The 16,382-nt window shown below is 36.4% G+C and overlaps 6 protein-coding genes and 1 long non-coding RNA gene across 11 annotated transcripts in view; 6 read left to right on the top strand and 1 right to left on the bottom strand.

Moving 5' to 3' along the window:
* LOC104719998 (RING-H2 finger protein ATL54-like) lies at positions 149-1,581 on the top strand. The gene has a single exon (XM_019231230.1). The coding sequence runs from the start codon at positions 303-305 to the stop codon at positions 1,260-1,262; it is 960 nt and encodes a 319-aa protein (XP_019086775.1). The 5' UTR covers positions 149-302; the 3' UTR covers positions 1,263-1,581.
* Positions 1,598-4,668, top strand: LOC104721459 (beta carbonic anhydrase 5, chloroplastic). Its single transcript, XM_010437973.2, has 10 exons — positions 1,598-1,781; positions 2,721-2,800; positions 2,897-2,958; positions 3,230-3,385; positions 3,470-3,518; positions 3,616-3,729; positions 3,820-3,873; positions 4,104-4,186; positions 4,267-4,372; positions 4,453-4,668. The coding sequence occupies exons 4-10, from the start codon at positions 3,255-3,257 to the stop codon at positions 4,666-4,668; spliced, it is 753 nt and encodes a 250-aa protein (XP_010436275.1). The 5' UTR covers positions 1,598-1,781; positions 2,721-2,800; positions 2,897-2,958; positions 3,230-3,254.
* LOC104716798 (beta carbonic anhydrase 5, chloroplastic-like) lies at positions 4,901-5,460 on the top strand. 2 transcript variants are annotated; one of them, XM_010434240.1, is made up of 3 exons: positions 4,901-5,057; positions 5,142-5,190; positions 5,288-5,460. In XM_010434240.1, exons 1-3 carry the CDS (start codon positions 4,927-4,929, stop codon positions 5,444-5,446), a joined length of 339 nt encoding a protein of 112 aa, XP_010432542.1. In that variant the 5' UTR covers positions 4,901-4,926; the 3' UTR covers positions 5,447-5,460. The 2 variants fall into 2 exon arrangements, with proteins under 2 accessions (XP_010432542.1, XP_010432544.1); XM_010434242.2 differs by having other exon boundaries at positions 5,310-5,434.
* LOC104716797 lies at positions 5,739-7,329 on the bottom strand. The gene has a single exon (XM_010434239.2). It carries the CDS (start codon positions 7,257-7,259, stop codon positions 5,886-5,888), a length of 1,374 nt encoding a protein of 457 aa, XP_010432541.1. The 5' UTR covers positions 7,260-7,329; the 3' UTR covers positions 5,739-5,885.
* LOC104716795 lies at positions 9,934-11,882 on the top strand. Of its 3 annotated transcripts, none has more exons than XR_756144.2 (7): positions 9,934-10,258; positions 10,376-10,450; positions 10,728-10,807; positions 10,902-10,972; positions 11,051-11,182; positions 11,264-11,349; positions 11,428-11,882. It is a non-coding gene; the product is annotated as an uncharacterized LOC104716795 (long non-coding RNA). The 3 variants fall into 3 exon arrangements; XR_756143.2 differs by having other exon boundaries at positions 9,934-10,285; positions 11,051-11,165; XR_756142.2 differs by having other exon boundaries at positions 9,934-10,285.
* Positions 12,069-13,149, top strand: LOC104719996 (F-box/kelch-repeat protein At2g43270-like). Its single transcript, XM_010437972.1, has 2 exons — positions 12,069-12,411; positions 12,770-13,149. Exons 1-2 carry the CDS (start codon positions 12,069-12,071, stop codon positions 13,147-13,149), a joined length of 723 nt encoding a protein of 240 aa, XP_010436274.1.
* The window catches only part of LOC104716794, a 2,958-nt gene continuing 2,419 nt past the window's right edge, over positions 15,844-16,382 (top strand). For both annotated transcript variants that reach the window (XM_010434237.2, XM_010434238.2), the window contains exon 1: positions 15,844-16,323. In XM_010434237.2, coding sequence (XP_010432539.1) covers positions 16,039-16,323 — 285 coding nt within the window. In that variant the 5' untranslated portion in view covers positions 15,844-16,038. The remainder of the gene's footprint in view (positions 16,324-16,382) is intronic.

Genomic DNA, 16,382 nt, shown 5'->3' with positions numbered 1-16,382 from the left:
ATCAAATGAAGAAATTTCTGTTACTTGTTTGAAATATTACTTTTTCTATTAAATTGTAGTTTCAAATATTGTTGTAACATTTATATATTTAAGAAAATCAATTATTGTGGATGAAATTAAGAGGATAGATAGCGTCAACCTACTTTTGTTGACCAAACTTGATTCTAAAGAAAGAAAGCAAAAGAGATAACAAAGATGAAGACGACTCTCACATCTTCTCTTTTTCTGATTTTTCTCTTCCTCTTCATCTCTCTCTCTCTCTCTAGAGCTTGTTGATTGATGATCTTAAAGCAAGAAGAATCATGAGATTTCTGTTGGATGATAACGAAACCTTATCGGACTCGCTCTGTAAATACAATTGCATCCAAGAGTTGAAAAGTATAGGATACTTTTCATCCTATTGTCTTGACGAGTGTCCTTCCATCTGCGAGATCGTCGTAGTAACAGGTCTTACTCCACCTGCAGTGATCCACCATGACGATAACCTAAAGAGGATCTTGATCATCTCGGCTTCATCTATCATCACAACTCTGTTTCTCCTTACTTTACTTGTCCTCTGCTTCAAGTTTTACTACAGGAGAAGACTAATGACAATATCAAGAAGATGGAGCATGGAAGAAGCTAGGAACTGGGATATTGATGGACCGTCACCGGTTATCGTGGATCATCCGGTATGGCATATCAGAACCATCGGGTTGAATCCAACGGTTATAAGTTCGATCAAAGTGTGTCAGTATAGTAAAAAAGATGGTGTTGTGGAAGGAACTGATTGTTCTGTATGTTTAAGCGAATTCGAAGAAGGAGAGACGCTTAGGTTGTTACCAAAGTGTCAACACGCTTTTCATCTTTCTTGTATTGATACGTGGCTTAGATCACACACCAACTGCCCGCTCTGTCGTGCTCCTATCGTAGTGGCCAACACGATGATGATTGATGATCGTATAAGTGAGAGTCAAGAAGAGATCCGTGTGACGATGATTCCAGAAGAAAGTGGAGATGATGGTAATATAGATGAAGAAATCGAGGAAGAAAGAGATGGGTTTGTTAGTAATATTATTAGTAGAGATCATCATGACGGTGAGTCGCAGTCGCAGCAGCGGGTGAGACGATCAGTGTCGTTGGATTCGTTATCGGGTTCAAGGGTAAGTGAACTTGTTGTCGGTAGAGAAAAGGAGAAGTTGAAGAGAGGTAATATTGGATCTTCTATTGTTGTTGGGAGGTCAAGTTTCTTGAAGAGATCTATCTCTTACAGTGGAAAGTAGTATAAGTTACAATAAGAGATCTTCATCATTGCTATATGAATTTAAAAAAAAAGACAAGTAGTCCATCAAGTAAGTTTCTTAGGGGAAGACTACTCAAAATCAAACCCCCTAATGATATACGATTTTGTTAATCAGAGCTGCTAGCTAGCCACTCTTTGTAAAGTCAAGACAAGAGAGTTGATGATATGCAGCTTCTTCTACTCTGCTTTGGATTTTTGGGATTAATGTATGTTGATAAAAAGTATAAATATACACCAAAGTTTCATTGTATTTGTTTATACCATCTGGATTTTAATTAAACTCAGATTACTGTGTCTTATGTGAATGGATAAGCTTTTAAATCAGTTTTTTTTAGTGTTAAACGGTGCGTTTCATTAAAAGAAGCTTCATCTTTATCGGTTAATCTCTTCTGTCCCAGACAACTCTTGTCTTCTTCTTGTTCAACGACTCAACGAGAGAACCCAATCACCAGATATGTCCTCGTTCTTCAAGGAGAAGTCTTCATCTTTACCGATTTAGGTTAGATTTTGTTTCACGAGTTATGAATTTGAGTATAATTTTACGGTTTAGTTGTAGGATCGCTGTTAGACTGTTTAGTAGAACTGATGGTTTGGACTGGTGCTATGATTGTAGTTGGGTTTGATTTATAACAATAGAATTTTTGCATCCTAGTCGAGATGATTGAAGATTGAGTCATCGATCGGAGTCGAATTGCATATGTCTATAGCGAATCCATCAACTGTTTGATTTTAGAAATTATTAGGGTTTATACTGTTTGAAATTTGGGGGATTACTATCTGGCTTACAAATCATGCTGTTATTCTCTCCTGTAAATAAACTACAGGCTGTTTATTCATAGAGAAAACGACACACGGACAGATAGACAAACTAGATTTTAAGAGAACTGTTAGTTAAAGAACTTAAGATGAACGGAACATAGATGACGTCTCTGGGTCTGTCAGTTTTTCTTTCCTTTTTGTAGTTGACTAAGGTCAATAATTTGTTTCGGATTTTTTGGTATCTGTGACATTCAATTTATCAAATAGATCTGTTTTGTTTCCGTGCAAATCTTGGTAATTTATATGCATTACAGTAAATCACATGTTAAACTCTTGTTGATATATATTTTATTGTTGTCATTTGCTTAATTCACATTCCTTGTTAAAGCTTTATTATGGTAAGTTACATTAGGTTAGGGAGGGTGGGGACGTGGGGTCAAAAACTGACACGACACAAAAACTTTGGTTTCTCCGTCATTGTTGGAGAAATGCATTCACATCCACTTCTTACCCAAAAAGAAAATAAATAATACTAGTAAATCAAATATTTAATTTTTGGAAGGGCCTCTTTGTTGTATATTATTTTTCAGATGAAGGCTCTTCTTCTTCAGATGCTTTGTGCTTTGTTGATCCAGATTCGATATACCCAACTTTACTCTCTAGACTTCTTTCATGGCAGCCATTCCCACACACTTGTCTCTCTCTCGTGATCCTTCTCCTTCTTCCACGTCTCTCCTTCATCTCCATACTCAAGCGGCGGTATGTTTTCAATTCTCTCCCTCCTCCCCCCCCCCTCACACTGTTTCATTCATATCTGCACTGTTTAATTTCTCTATTGCATTTTTGATGATTCAGATCTTCGGTTCCAAGCATAATTTAAAGGAAACCCAGTTGAGAATTCCTCCAGCTTCTTTCAGGTTAATAATTTCTAGGCTTTTTGATTTGGGATTGCTGATCTTACCTGAGTTTTTCATCTTTAGTTTTGACAATTTAATAAGAACTCACATGTTGAATGATCCATTGTACTTTTCTGGGTACCCTTACATCATATTATATAAGTAGTGTGTATGTGTGTCTTTTTATAAGATTTGCAAAAGAAGTTTTTCTTTTCTTATGCTTCAAATCTCAGTGGAGTTGTTTTCTATTATTCAAATGTTCTGATTTAGTATTACCTTTGTGGTTTTGCAGTATAATAAAAACTGCCAACTTGCGAATGATGGCTTCAGGAAAGACACCTGGACTGACTCAGGAAGCTAATGGGGTTGCAATTGACAGAGAAAATAACACTGATGTATTTGACGACATGAAACAGCGGTTCCTTGCCTTCAAGAAGCTTAAGTATATGTAAGTGGCAGAGTACCTATTCTTTTCAGTCTTTTGCTTTTTCAATGGTTACCTCACCCTGATGATATATATACTCGTGAGCAGGGATAACTTAGAACACTACAAAAATCTGGCAGATGCTCAAGCTCCAAAGGTAGCTTTTACACTTTTACATATGCTTATGAGATATCTATGCTGTTTAAAAATGTTTTCTGGAGAAAGGAAATTGTTGCTAACAGTTTAAGCAACAGTTTCTGGTGATTGCTTGTGCAGACTCTAGGGTTTGTCCTTCTGCCATCCTTGGATTTCAACCGGGTGACGCATTCACTGTTCGTAACATTGCTAATTTAGTACCTTCATTTGAGGTAACACAATTTAGTGAAGATTTGCCATTTTTGTTTTATATATAGCCTGCTTCATCTTTTGATATTGATGCATTTTCTTGGTGCGTGAAGTCTGGACCTACTGAAACCAAAGCTGCTCTCGAGTTCTCTGTGAATACTCTTAATGTAAGTATCTATCTTATCTCTTAGAGTGTTTCAAGTTTTAAGTAGAGCATTTTCCACTGTTTAGACTGTTCAGGGTTCTGTTTCTTTTAAGAAATTAACTTTTACTACAGAGTTTGTTCTTTTCACTTAAGCTCAAACTTTAAGGCAATATAAACTGCATAAAGGCAATGTGTAGCTACATTTTTGTAAATACGTTCATTAAAATTCTTGTCTCCTTCTTAAATTTGTAGGTGGAGAACATCTTAGTCATCGGTCATAGCCGCTGTGGTGGAATTCAAGCTTTAATGAAAATGGAAGACGAAGTAGATTCCAGGTTTTTACTAGTTCTTGTTTCAGTCTATTGAAAAATTCATAGTTGTTGATCTTTGCCATATTGCATCTCCCTTTTAACAGAAGTTTCATACAAAACTGGGTAGTTGTGGGGAAGAAAGCAAAGGAAAGCACTAAAGCTGTTGCTTCAAACCTCCATTTTGATCATCAGTGTCAACATTGTGAAAAGGTGATGTCTTTTGGGAAAATCAGGAGAATTATATCATCTATAGATCAGTGAACTCATATATATATACTATAAACCTGCAGGCCTCCATAAATAATTCATTAGAAAGGCTGCTTGGTTACCCGTGGATAGAAGAGAAAGTGCGGAATGGATCATTGTCTCTCCATGGTGGATACTATAATTTTGTTGATTGTACGTTTGAGAAATGGACGGTCGATTATGGAGCAAGCAGAGGTAAGAAGGAAGGCAGTGGAATTGCTGTTAAANAATTTCTAGGCTTTTTGATTTGGGATTGCTGATCTTACCTGAGTTTTTCATCTTTAGTTTTGACAATTTAATAAGAACTCACATGTTGAATGATCCATTGTACTTTTCTGGGTACCCTTACATCATATTATATAAGTAGTGTGTATGTGTGTCTTTTTATAAGATTTGCAAAAGAAGTTTTTCTTTTCTTATGCTTCAAATCTCAGTGGAGTTGTTTTCTATTATTCAAATGTTCTGATTTAGTATTACCTTTGTGGTTTTGCAGTATAATAAAAACTGCCAACTTGCGAATGATGGCTTCAGGAAAGACACCTGGACTGACTCAGGAAGCTAATGGGGTTGCAATTGACAGAGAAAATAACACTGATGTATTTGACGACATGAAACAGCGGTTCCTTGCCTTCAAGAAGCTTAAGTACATGTAAGTGGCAGAGTACCTATTCTTTTCAGTCTTTTGCTTTTTCAATGGTTACCTCACCCTGATGATATATATACTCGTGAGCAGGGATAACTTAGAACACTACAAAAATCTGGCAGATGCTCAAGCTCCAAAGGTAGCTTTTACACTTTTACATATGCTTATGAGATATCTATGCTGTTTAAAAATGTTTTCTGGAGAAAGGAAATTGTTGCTAACAGTTTAAGCAACAGTTTCTGGTGATTGCTTGTGCAGACTCTAGGGTTTGTCCTTCTGCCATCCTTGGATTTCAACCGGGTGACGCATTCACTGTTCGTAACATTGCTAATTTAGTACCTTCATTTGAGGTAACACAATTTAGTGAAGATTTGCCATTTTTGTTTTATATATAGCCTGCTTCATCTTTTGATATTGATGCATTTTCTTGGTGCGNTGAAGTCTTTCTCTTACTTTGTCTTATTGAGGCTAAAACTTGAGATACCCCTTCAGGTACTAATGTTTGTTTTATTGTCCAGTTGTTTCATCAGTGATTTCGTTTAGGCTCCGGATTTGTGCAATGAATTGATTGGTTTTTCTCTAAGATATAATAATTTTGCCATTGTAGTGGATTAAACGCATACATAATTGAACGCAATGTATGAAACTTTGAATATGGTCAGATTTATTTGATCGACATTGCAATAGTACATTCATCGATTACATTCATTCATTTATTCTAGATAGTTACAGATTAAAAAATTGAGTAGTGTTACAGTCAATACTCATCAATCCTATAGCTACCAACAATATATATAAGTTTCTCAGCAACATCAATAACATACATCTAATGAACTATTTATTTCCGTGGCTGCACTCTCCAATCTCTTTCATATCTCTTATGCTAAACTGACCCAAAACTCTTCTTGCCCACTCGCCAAAATAAGTCTCATCGTATCCGATCATAGCGTTCTTATATATCGACATACATCGCCTATCCGTATCGGGGAATTGACATATTTCGCCAACCGGGTCATGCCAAGAGCCTTCATGTCTCATCCCTGACCAATTAGCTCCCCATTGGAACACAAGCTGGCCAACTCCTGCAAGTTTAAGCCATCCTTTGGGGAAAAACTCCATTACACTACTATTTTTATCCATTAGAAACAAGTTGGTGAGTTGTGCACCGTGTGGTGATACTAACACATCGGTCTTCTTCATCAGCTCCACTTGCTCACAAAATGTTAGATTATTCGAATATGAAACATTAATTTCACACCCATCTACTCTCTCACACTCTCTCTTAAAGACATCAATCACCATAGACTCATTTCTGAAAGATCTGGCTCCGGTTCTCAATAGCAATGTCATACCGATTTTGGGTTTTGATGTCTCGGATGAGCTGATATTACAGTAGTTCCTGGCTTTGCATCTAATGAGATCAAAAGCTTCCATTCTTCTCTCCCTTGACATTCCACCTTCATTGTGTCTCATAACAACCGCCTTCTCAAAGCAAACCGGCTTGTCCTCATCAACAAACCGTAAGTACTCGGGTTCTTGACCGTACGTGGCTTTGATGATCTCGCTCAACCAATGCCCCATCCCAAACCGTAGTTCTCCCCAGTGGTATAAAACCCATCTTTGAGGGTTTTCGCACTGGTTTCTTATGCTCCAAGCAACAAACGGCACAACTGCCGTTAGTCCATGCCACAAGTTACCGTAATCGTATTGGTTATAAGAAACAAACGTCAAGCCCTTCTGAAGAACAGCATTACTCGGAAGAGCTTCAGGCCACGCCAGCGCGTAATAGTTCCACGCCCCATCATGCTCATCAACCCCTTTCAAGCACAAAAGCCTTCCTTTGGAAGAATCTGAAGGAAATTCTTGATACTGAGCCTCACCTTTGGTTTGGTTATCATAGAGAGAGCTCATGAACCAAGTATGACCTTCGAGTGGTTTGTTCGAGAAACGATAGTCCTTGAGAGGAAGGAATGTCACCGATTCACGTAGCTTCTCAACCAAGTAAGCCGTCTTGTTCTCGGATATTAATTGTTCAGGTTGGTGTTTCAGATACGTCATGAGTGCAGGAGGGAGTGAAAGGGAATGATGAAATGAAAAGATTTGGAGAAGAACAAAAACAGTAACAACGAGGCACAAGACGTTCAAGTAGAACTTAAGGGACGATAAGCAAGTAACTAGCCTACGCCAAACACTAGCTTTAGTCGTCATTGTGAAGTAGGAGTGAGTTAATCAAATTGAGTTAAGCAGCAGAATCAATTTAATTTGATGAAATATGTGAATTAAGCTTGTGAGGAACGTATATAATCAAAACGACTAATGAAAAAATTACAGGCACAACCATGATGCATTAATAGCGTGGAATTAACCAACACATGCTTTCCGTTTTTCTCTCCTAGTTTTACAATTTTTTTATTGCACACTTTACATTAAACTACTCTGACTTTAGATGAGATGCATACAAATAATATTTTCTAATCGAATTATTCATATATAATTAAGCAACTGGTCTTTGTTTAGTTTTCTTGTGTTAAAGGTCGACTGATTATATTTTATCGGCTTTTGTGTTAGATCCATAATAGGTGAAATAGATTTAGTGCCGAATATTTAAATATTTATTGAGAGCTGAAATAAATTTAGTTTCCTGATTATTTTTGGTAGCCTAATTAATTTTTGTTAGAACCAATTTGTGAAGAAAGAGCATGGTTTTTATAAGATGAGATTGGAACTCGTGAGGGGAAAAAAAAAAAGCTAACTTGATTTGCCGAAGAAGTTGATGGATTGCATGTTTGAAAAACGACATTTATCAAATCTGCGTCCACAATTTATGGCAACTTTTAGCATCGACCAATACCTGTTTTTTGTTTTAGTTTCTGCAATTATAAAGATGTTCGTATTTGCTAGTTTATAAATTTATTCGACCAACAAAATTTAAGAGATAAATAACACTTAAATAAAAAATAGAGATGAACATAGAAAAGTACTAACTTTAATAAATTTTAACATCACAAATGTTCATATAAGCCAAAAATCGTAAATAGTAGTTTATTGCAAATTTGACGAACAAATAATGCACTCTCAAACTGTTTGCTTGTAGTTTGACTGAATAAACTTATATGCAATTATACTAATATTTTTCCTTTAGTTCAAACTTACAACTATATACATGAATAATCCCCAAAGCAACACTTTGAGGTTTGTATCAATATAAATCCTTCTCTTTTATTTTAATTAGAGGGAAAAAAACTTATATATAAATAAATTCAATTTAATTGTTGCTTAAAACTGAGGAGCATAGTGGGTCTGTCAATGATTTGGTGTTCTATAGTTCTCGAGGAGATCTAATGATACTAACATGTGGAGATGACAAATACATCAAGTCATGGAATTCATCAAATGGAACCATTTATTGGCAATTGATCCATACTGTGTCACTGAATAGTCTTGCTTTGCACGAAGATGGAAATAACATGGTATGTATTCGATCCCAGCCATTTTTGTTAATGTTGTATACTTGTACCTTTAAAACTACACTACAAAAAGAAATGATGGTTTTACATCATTTCATTAGTTTGTATCATTTGTAAATGATGTTAAAATCATTTGCATCACATAAATAAATGAATGACATTTTGTTGATGCAAATATCGATTGAAATAAATATTTGTTTCAATTACTGAATTGATGTTCATTTACATCAATTATAAAAAATGTTGCAAGTATTATATCTCAGATGGACATATGCTTATCCACATCTTTTCCATAGTGGTATGAATGGTAGGTTTGAACTCAAGTTAAACAACTATGGAAAGAAGTGAGTTGAATATTGATAGAATCATATAATCATTTCAGTTATGTTTTACAATTTTACAAGTAAATCTCAGTTTTACCCAGCCAAAAAAATTGGCATATTATTACACAAGGTTTGGGTCGCTTGGTTGAGCTTGATATACAATCTCTTACTATCCGGAGAGAGTACAAAGAGTTTAACAAAACTAAGCTGAGATGTATGGACATGTGCCATGGGTATATAGTAGTGGGCAATGAATATTGTGTGAAGGTGTGGAATGTGGAAAGTGATATATAAAGTCCTGCTTTAGTTATTCTAACATATACGATCTATTTTTTCTTAGAACCTTGGACGAAGCAAGCATGAGAAAACATGATGAAACTATGTTACTCATACAGGATTACCTTGAGAGATACGCAATGTCCAAGACTGTTCAGGCGTGAATACTTTTAGATTCTGGTATTTTCTTCCTATTTGTTTTTCTCCCTAACAGTTTCATTGTTGTGTGTGTTTTTTCTCTATTGTGTTAGTCTGGATGTTGAGGAGGGAAAGCTAGCCAATCTTGAACACTTAAATCTTTATTGAAGCGTGGTGACTTTGAAGTCGTGGTGACTTATTTTGTCTAATTTCAGAAGCAATTCTCTTTAACTTCCTGCCAAATCGTATATGTCAGTTGGAAAACACATTTTATGTAGTGGGATTTTTGGTTTTGTTATATGTAAGTGGTGGTGAACTTGGCACACTATTTCTTTATTTGCGGGTAATGATAACATAAGTGAGTGAGATATTAAAAATAGGCAGATGCATTCATTTAAAGCAGTGGTCTTTTAAAAATTGCACACTATATATATATATATAGGTTTGGTTAAGGTGGTAAAACGATTGAAAGATGAGTTGAAAGGAACATTCTTGTTGAGCAGAATGTGCTAAAATAATTAGAAAATGCTAGTCGACAGCTCAAAATGATGGGATCTTGTGCTTGTGCACCGTCGGTACACCCTTAGAGGTATGACTTGTTGACACTTATTGACTTATTTACAAGTGTCATCACATTAGTTTTAGAAAAGAAAAAAAAAAAAAAGGGGACACCATCTCCCAACTAAAAAGATGAGTTCATAAGATGTGGTTATTGAGAATGGTTTGTTTTTGTCTTAGAAAGCAATGAACCAGTTACCACTTAGCAGTGTTGTTTTATTTGACGACCAAAATGAATTAGGCATATTCTCTCTCTCTCTCTCTCTAATCGTAATTCCGGTTTAAGAAAGGACCGGGGTTTGATTGTTAGAATTAGGCGCAACTTAATATATGATCTCCGTATAAACCGGGAGAAAGAGATAAAGAAAAGAGAAAGAGGAGGAGACGTCGAGCGACGGTGTTATTCCCGGGTTTCAAGGCGGCGATCCCACCGGCTCCGGCACGGGTAATTTCTGCGCCTTTTGATTATACGGTTAGTCTGAATGCGTCGTCAAAAAAGATATCCTCTCATTGCTCGTTGGATCTGGTCAATTGGGTGTTATGATTGATATGTATGTAACAGGTGTCTTTGCCGAAGAAAGACTGAGAGATTCAACCAAACCACCGAGGGAGGGTAATGCGGGCTCACCCGATTGAGGTAAGAGCTTGATTCTGTTACACAGTCGTCAGTGTTCCATGTTGTTCTTCTTCTTTGGCGTGCCAGTACTTGTTTTGTTTTCTACATTCCTTCCATATATGTTTTTTTTTTTTTTGTGGAACCCTTTCGAATATTTTGCGAGTTTTCATCCAAGACAAGTGCATATGGGCTTGTCTGTGGGTTTGGTTGCCGAACAGAAACAAGATCACACACATTGTTAGTTCCTTTTGATTCTGTCTGATCTACTATTCTAATCGTCCCTCTCTTCCATCTACAGATTATGATGGCCACTACTTCTATTATGATGTCTGGGTGGTCAGAGAGCAAGTCACCCTCACAGCCATTCTTTTTTTACTGGTAAGGACTTAAGATCCAATATCCCACTCTTTACATCTTCCTGTCTTTGAATGTGTGTTCTCAACTCTGCATTCATTGATTTTGGAACTAAAAGGCTGGAGGGAGGATATAGGGGACCGGCAACGAGAAACACCCCACAAGTGTTCTGCAAAGACAATGCATCCGGTGACCTTTTTACCCTTCCGACTTGACCATACTAATTACCTAGCTCTTGCTTACTCATCTACGTCTAAAAACCTGCAGATGGAGAGAGAAGCATATGAAGTGCTGATGGAAGATGGGAGAATAATGTATGAAAATGGTCGGAGGCGCCACTACAGCTGCTGGAAGATTGGTCGCTCGCGATGGGATCCTTGAGGTTACGTGAAATCATCGGTCTCTGCCTCTTCCTCGGGAATGAATCTCTCTCTATGTTATGTAAACTAAAAGGTCTCACCTCACCTTTTGTTTTCTCAGGCTATAGGGCCACACAGTGGACACTATCTCCCAACAAGACAAAACCTTCTTAAGTTTCTTAGAGGAGCACAACGTTGATTGATCTGGTAAGGAAAAATAAATACAGTATATATGCAAGAGATCCATAAAATGTTGTATTCACGAGTGCTTAATCTGAATTGCAGAGATGTTCGGTGAATGAGGAATATAATCCACTGCGGACGAAGAAGAAGGGACCAAAAGAAATCCCAGAAGAAGTTGTCAGAGCAAGAAGAGAGAGAGAGAAAGAGAGCACAGAATGCAGTGTTTGATCTTGCAAAGACAGACTTGACTTATAAATGGACAAGTGGATATGGTCCAAGAATTGGGTGTTTTAGAGAATGGAGCTACAAGCACAAGCGCGGTGGAGCAAGTCAGCCTCTCTCCTCGGGTTTCGCTAGCTAATAATCTAACCAATAATAAGCTAAGACCTTCTATACCTATGTAAAATTATTTTTTTACTTTCCTTTATTGTGTCGTGTATGTAGAATTTTACGTATCAAGAAAACATTTTTAGCCCCATACAGAGGTAGTTTGTTTCCCTGTTTTACTATATAGTCTATGTACTTTCCCTTTTTTGGTCAACGTCTTTCTTTTTTAACACGTACGTACAGTATTGTGAAAACGAAACTTTCAGTTTATTTCATCAATTACGTTATGGAGACAATGTTACTTTCCATAACAGAGATAATGACTTTCCCGAATACTATATTTTTCACGGTTCTCGTATATATATATATATCAATGAAAAGAAAGGGTTAAGGGCGACAGTAGCTAGCTAGCAGGCATGGAAGAACTACCGTTTGATGTAGAAATCGAGATCTTGCTGAGACTTCCAGTGCAACCTCTGCGTCGATTAGAATTGGTTTCAAAACAATGGAGAAGTTTGATAAGATCTCGAGATTTCATGGAGCGGTACTTGGTTCATCAGAAATCCAAACACCGTTTCACGATCCTTGCTAGTGTCAAAGTCATGGACCCGCTCGCTCATGAAGTTTCCCGGGAACCTCGATTGTTCCGTTACTTCCATTCATCAAACGGTGTTCCCGGATTTTCCTATGTGCTGCTTCAAAATAACGAACATGTTCCTTGTCTCTCATGCGACGGTTTCATCTGCTGTCCGAGACCTGGTAACAAGTTTCTGTTTATTAATCGGGCGACTCGTCAGGTGATCCAAGTTGAACAACAATCTCTTTGTCACCGTCCACAGAAATTTGAAAGTCATCTAACTTTACCCGAATTCCGCTGCAGAACACATATTCTTTTTCACGGCATGTACATGCGTACGTAACATATATACTGCCTTCGTTTATTTATTTAATTTTTTTTTTTCAAAAGAATTAAAACTGTTGGAGTTGACATTTAATTATTATAAATTATTCTGAAAGAGTTTTGTTTGTTTTTTTTGTTTTTTAAAGTTCTCTTTTCCTATATATATAGCTAATTGATTATTAATGTCATTTGTATTATTTCATTTCTTACATGCAGGGAATCATCAGTTTTCCAACCTGCCGTTTAGCAGCTTGTTAGGATTTGGGAGAGACAGAGTGAGCGGAGATTATAAACTTGTTAGGTTATTTGAACCGCATGGGGAGTGTACGTTATGCACAGAATGCGAGCTTTTTTCGATTAAGGCAAGGAAATGGATATACATAAGCCATGTTCCTATACCTTGCTTTAATGGGCAACCTTCAGCGAGCGTTAACGGATCCATCTATTGGTTCACTGCTTATCTATGGTTGAGGGAAGCCGAGTATTCAACAACGGCCAAGATCATAGCATTTGATCTTCACACACACAGATTCCGTGCAGTCCATCACCCTCCTTTCGGTGCTAGTACAAACCCTCCTACCGAATTCATCTCGTGAACCTTAGGGATCAAGTATGGATCGTAGAACAACAACTTAGCTGTTTGGAGATGTGGAGCATGGATAGAGGAGGAGACGCATGGGGGAAAATGTATTCAATTGATCTAAAAAGCCATGCAAGGACTAGTTTGGAGGAGGTGCTTATGCCAATTGAAATCTGCCGTGACGGAAAGGTGTTGATCAACGGTAACAAGCCAAAAGATGCAAATCACTCGGGTTTCATAGAAAGGTTGCTCAAATATGATCCGCGTACTAAAACTTTGCTTCTCAGCGACCGTCAAATTTTAAAGGTTGCCTATGGCTCCCCCTACTTCAAAACTCGGGTCCTTGCTCCCTACTTCCAGTCTCTCTTCTCTTTCGATACAATTTTCTAAAGAGTTTTTTTCTTTCTTTCTTTTTTGATACAATTTATTAATTAGTATTCTAGATGATCATCTTCTTTTCTACTTTTATTTTTCTTGTTTTCTTATTACACTATTATGATCAATTTATTTACATTTCCAAACTGATGCGATGCAACGTTTGTCCCTTACATCTTTCTCTTGAATCATGGACTAGCTTATTGCCTCTGTTATTTTTTTCTTTTAGTTTTTAATGAGATGGCAAATCAATCCGCTTCTTACGAAAGTAAATATCGTAAAGAAGAACAAAGTGTCTATAAAGCCATTATTTATTTGTTAAAGGATTTTCATTTAATAAAAGAGGTTTTACAAAATCTGCTAATATAAGGAGGGTATCAAATAATTAATACTGAACAAAAAGACGAATAAATATAAAATTTACACCCGAAATGTTCATATAAGCCGAAGAAGATGTTAGCTATACAGTGTGTTTTATTGCAAATTTAACGAATAAATTTGCACTTTTAATTGTATAAAATTTGATATATAACAACAAACATCACCAATTTTTTTAATAATATCACTATGAGTAAAGAACCAAATGATTACTTTCACAAGCACAAACAAATGTAAAATACAACAAATTAATGAAAATCAAAAGGAAATTAAAGGTACAAATCATGTAACGAGGGTACGCCTAAATAACCAAACACACCACATTGAAAACATTACAACAATAATATATAATAAAAGATGCATCAATCACATGATGAAGTGATAATTCAAGGACTTGATGTAGAAGGCGGAGGAGAGGAGAACGGAATAGATGGGAGACTAGTTGGAAGAGAAGGAATTACGGTAGGAAACGAAGGCAACGTTGGCATTGGAGGCATTACAGAGGGAATTGTGGGAAGATTTGGTTGTGGCAAAGATGATGGCATTGGAAACGGAGGCATTGTAGTAGGCATTGTGGGAAGAGTTGGTAGAGATGGTTGCGGCAACGTTGATGGCAATGGAGGTAGTCCCATTGTCGGGATAGACATGCTTGGAATTTGAGGAATAGGTTGTTGTTGTTGCTGGAGAAGGCGGCGTGAGGCTGAACAAGTGTTTATCATAGTAGAGGAAGAAGAGAGAGTCACTAAAAAAGCAATGAGAAAGAGCTTGTATGATGCCATGTTGATGAATCTCTCCAGTTATGGTTAAGCCCTTCACTTTGTATTTATTGCTTTGTGTTGTCGTGAAATCTTAGAGATATGCGAATGAGCTTATATAGTGGCAAGACCGCAAGAGTCTCTATGGATTACAAAGACTTTTTTGTACTTTACAGTTTCTGGTTGGCTTGAGCTTTTGGTAGTTCAACTTAATGTGTTTTTTTTAATAGATTATTTTGACAATACAAGGAATTTTATTAAAGTTAGTTCAACAATCAAAACCCTCCTACTCTAATATGTACGTGGTTACCTAATAACCAAACTCTAAAATATCATTTTAAGCTTAAAATACACAATTTAATACCAATTTACCACCGTAATACATATACTATTTTATAATCTTATTAAGGTTTTTTAAAAAATTAAAAAATATATATAAATTAAAAATATGAAATGCAAAATAAAACTGTGCCAATCTGTGATTAAACTGGAGCTTCCCAAAACTACAATCGAAACCGGATAGACAAACAATTCATGGGTTGAACCGGTAATAGCCTTTCTACCTTATCAGTATCGGTACGATTTTAAAATCAAATTGAAATTTCAAAATCACGAGTTAGGATTTATTAACTAAAGGCTATATTCGTAATTATATCAGATCGTACACTTGTAGAGTAGGTGCAATGAAAACACATTAATCTGAAGGTTTCAATTTCTTAAAAATACATCATTGTCTCAAACATACAATACACAAGTTCGTATGAATACGGGTATTTAATCAAAATATAAGACATTGTTGGTGTATATAATGGAGAATTGGTTAGAAAGAGAATTTATATAGTTAGGACAAGAATATGACAACAACAAACAAAAGTATAATATTATAAAAATATTTAATAAAATCATATCATTATATATTTCATTGTTATAGGGGACTCGACTTAAAAATGGGTTTGCGGAAGAAATGAGATCGATCATATACACAATTTCTGTAAATAATGTAGCACGTCCTAATTCAATAATCCGTGCAAGTATGGTGAAGCATTATTTTACAGGGTGTAACTGAGAGAGTCTACAACAACAAGCCCATGGTAAAAGTGTTTTGGGCTCAAACTAAAACATCACAAGCCCATTACCAAAATAAGGTCCAATGGTACAACAACCTCCTCTCTCTCTCTCTCTCTGCAACAAGAAGACAAAATGAAGGAGCAGAGGAAGGTGACTACGGAGAGAACATCATCATCTTTTGTGACTTTTTAAACCTCTCTTCAAGTATTCCTTAATTTTTTAACCTCCAAGTCCAAGCTCTATTTTTTTTCGGATTTCACTCAATTAGAAAGCTTCTTCTTGGTATTGATTTTGATTCACACGAAGATAAGATTTTGGGGATAAGGGTAATGGTAGAAACCGAAGAAAAAGCTGACAAGTGTCGTGTGAGTAGCTCAGATATAGGCTCTGTCGTCTCAAAATCCAAGAGAGTTCATCTCTGTAGGGCGAAACCATCTTATCTTCTGAGTCTTGGACCAAAGGCAAGCAGAAGCGAGTATCTTAATAGATTACCAGGGATCCTTCGTGAGCTACTTCGTAGGAGAAACTCGAGTGATGCAAGTCGTGTGCTCTCTCTTCTGATGAAAGGCACAATCAAACATCCTTGTCCGAAGATGAACCGTCTCAAATACGAGGTCGTCTTTTTGAGTTCCAAAGTTTTTGCCTTTTGTTTTTTTTTTTTTTTTTTTTATAA

Source organism: Camelina sativa, chromosome 10, assembly GCF_000633955.1.
Source record: "Camelina sativa cultivar DH55 chromosome 10, Cs, whole genome shotgun sequence".
In the NCBI taxonomy this organism is placed as follows: domain Eukaryota; kingdom Viridiplantae; phylum Streptophyta; class Magnoliopsida; order Brassicales; family Brassicaceae; genus Camelina; species Camelina sativa.
This window is presented reverse-complemented; position numbering and strand designations above follow the sequence as displayed.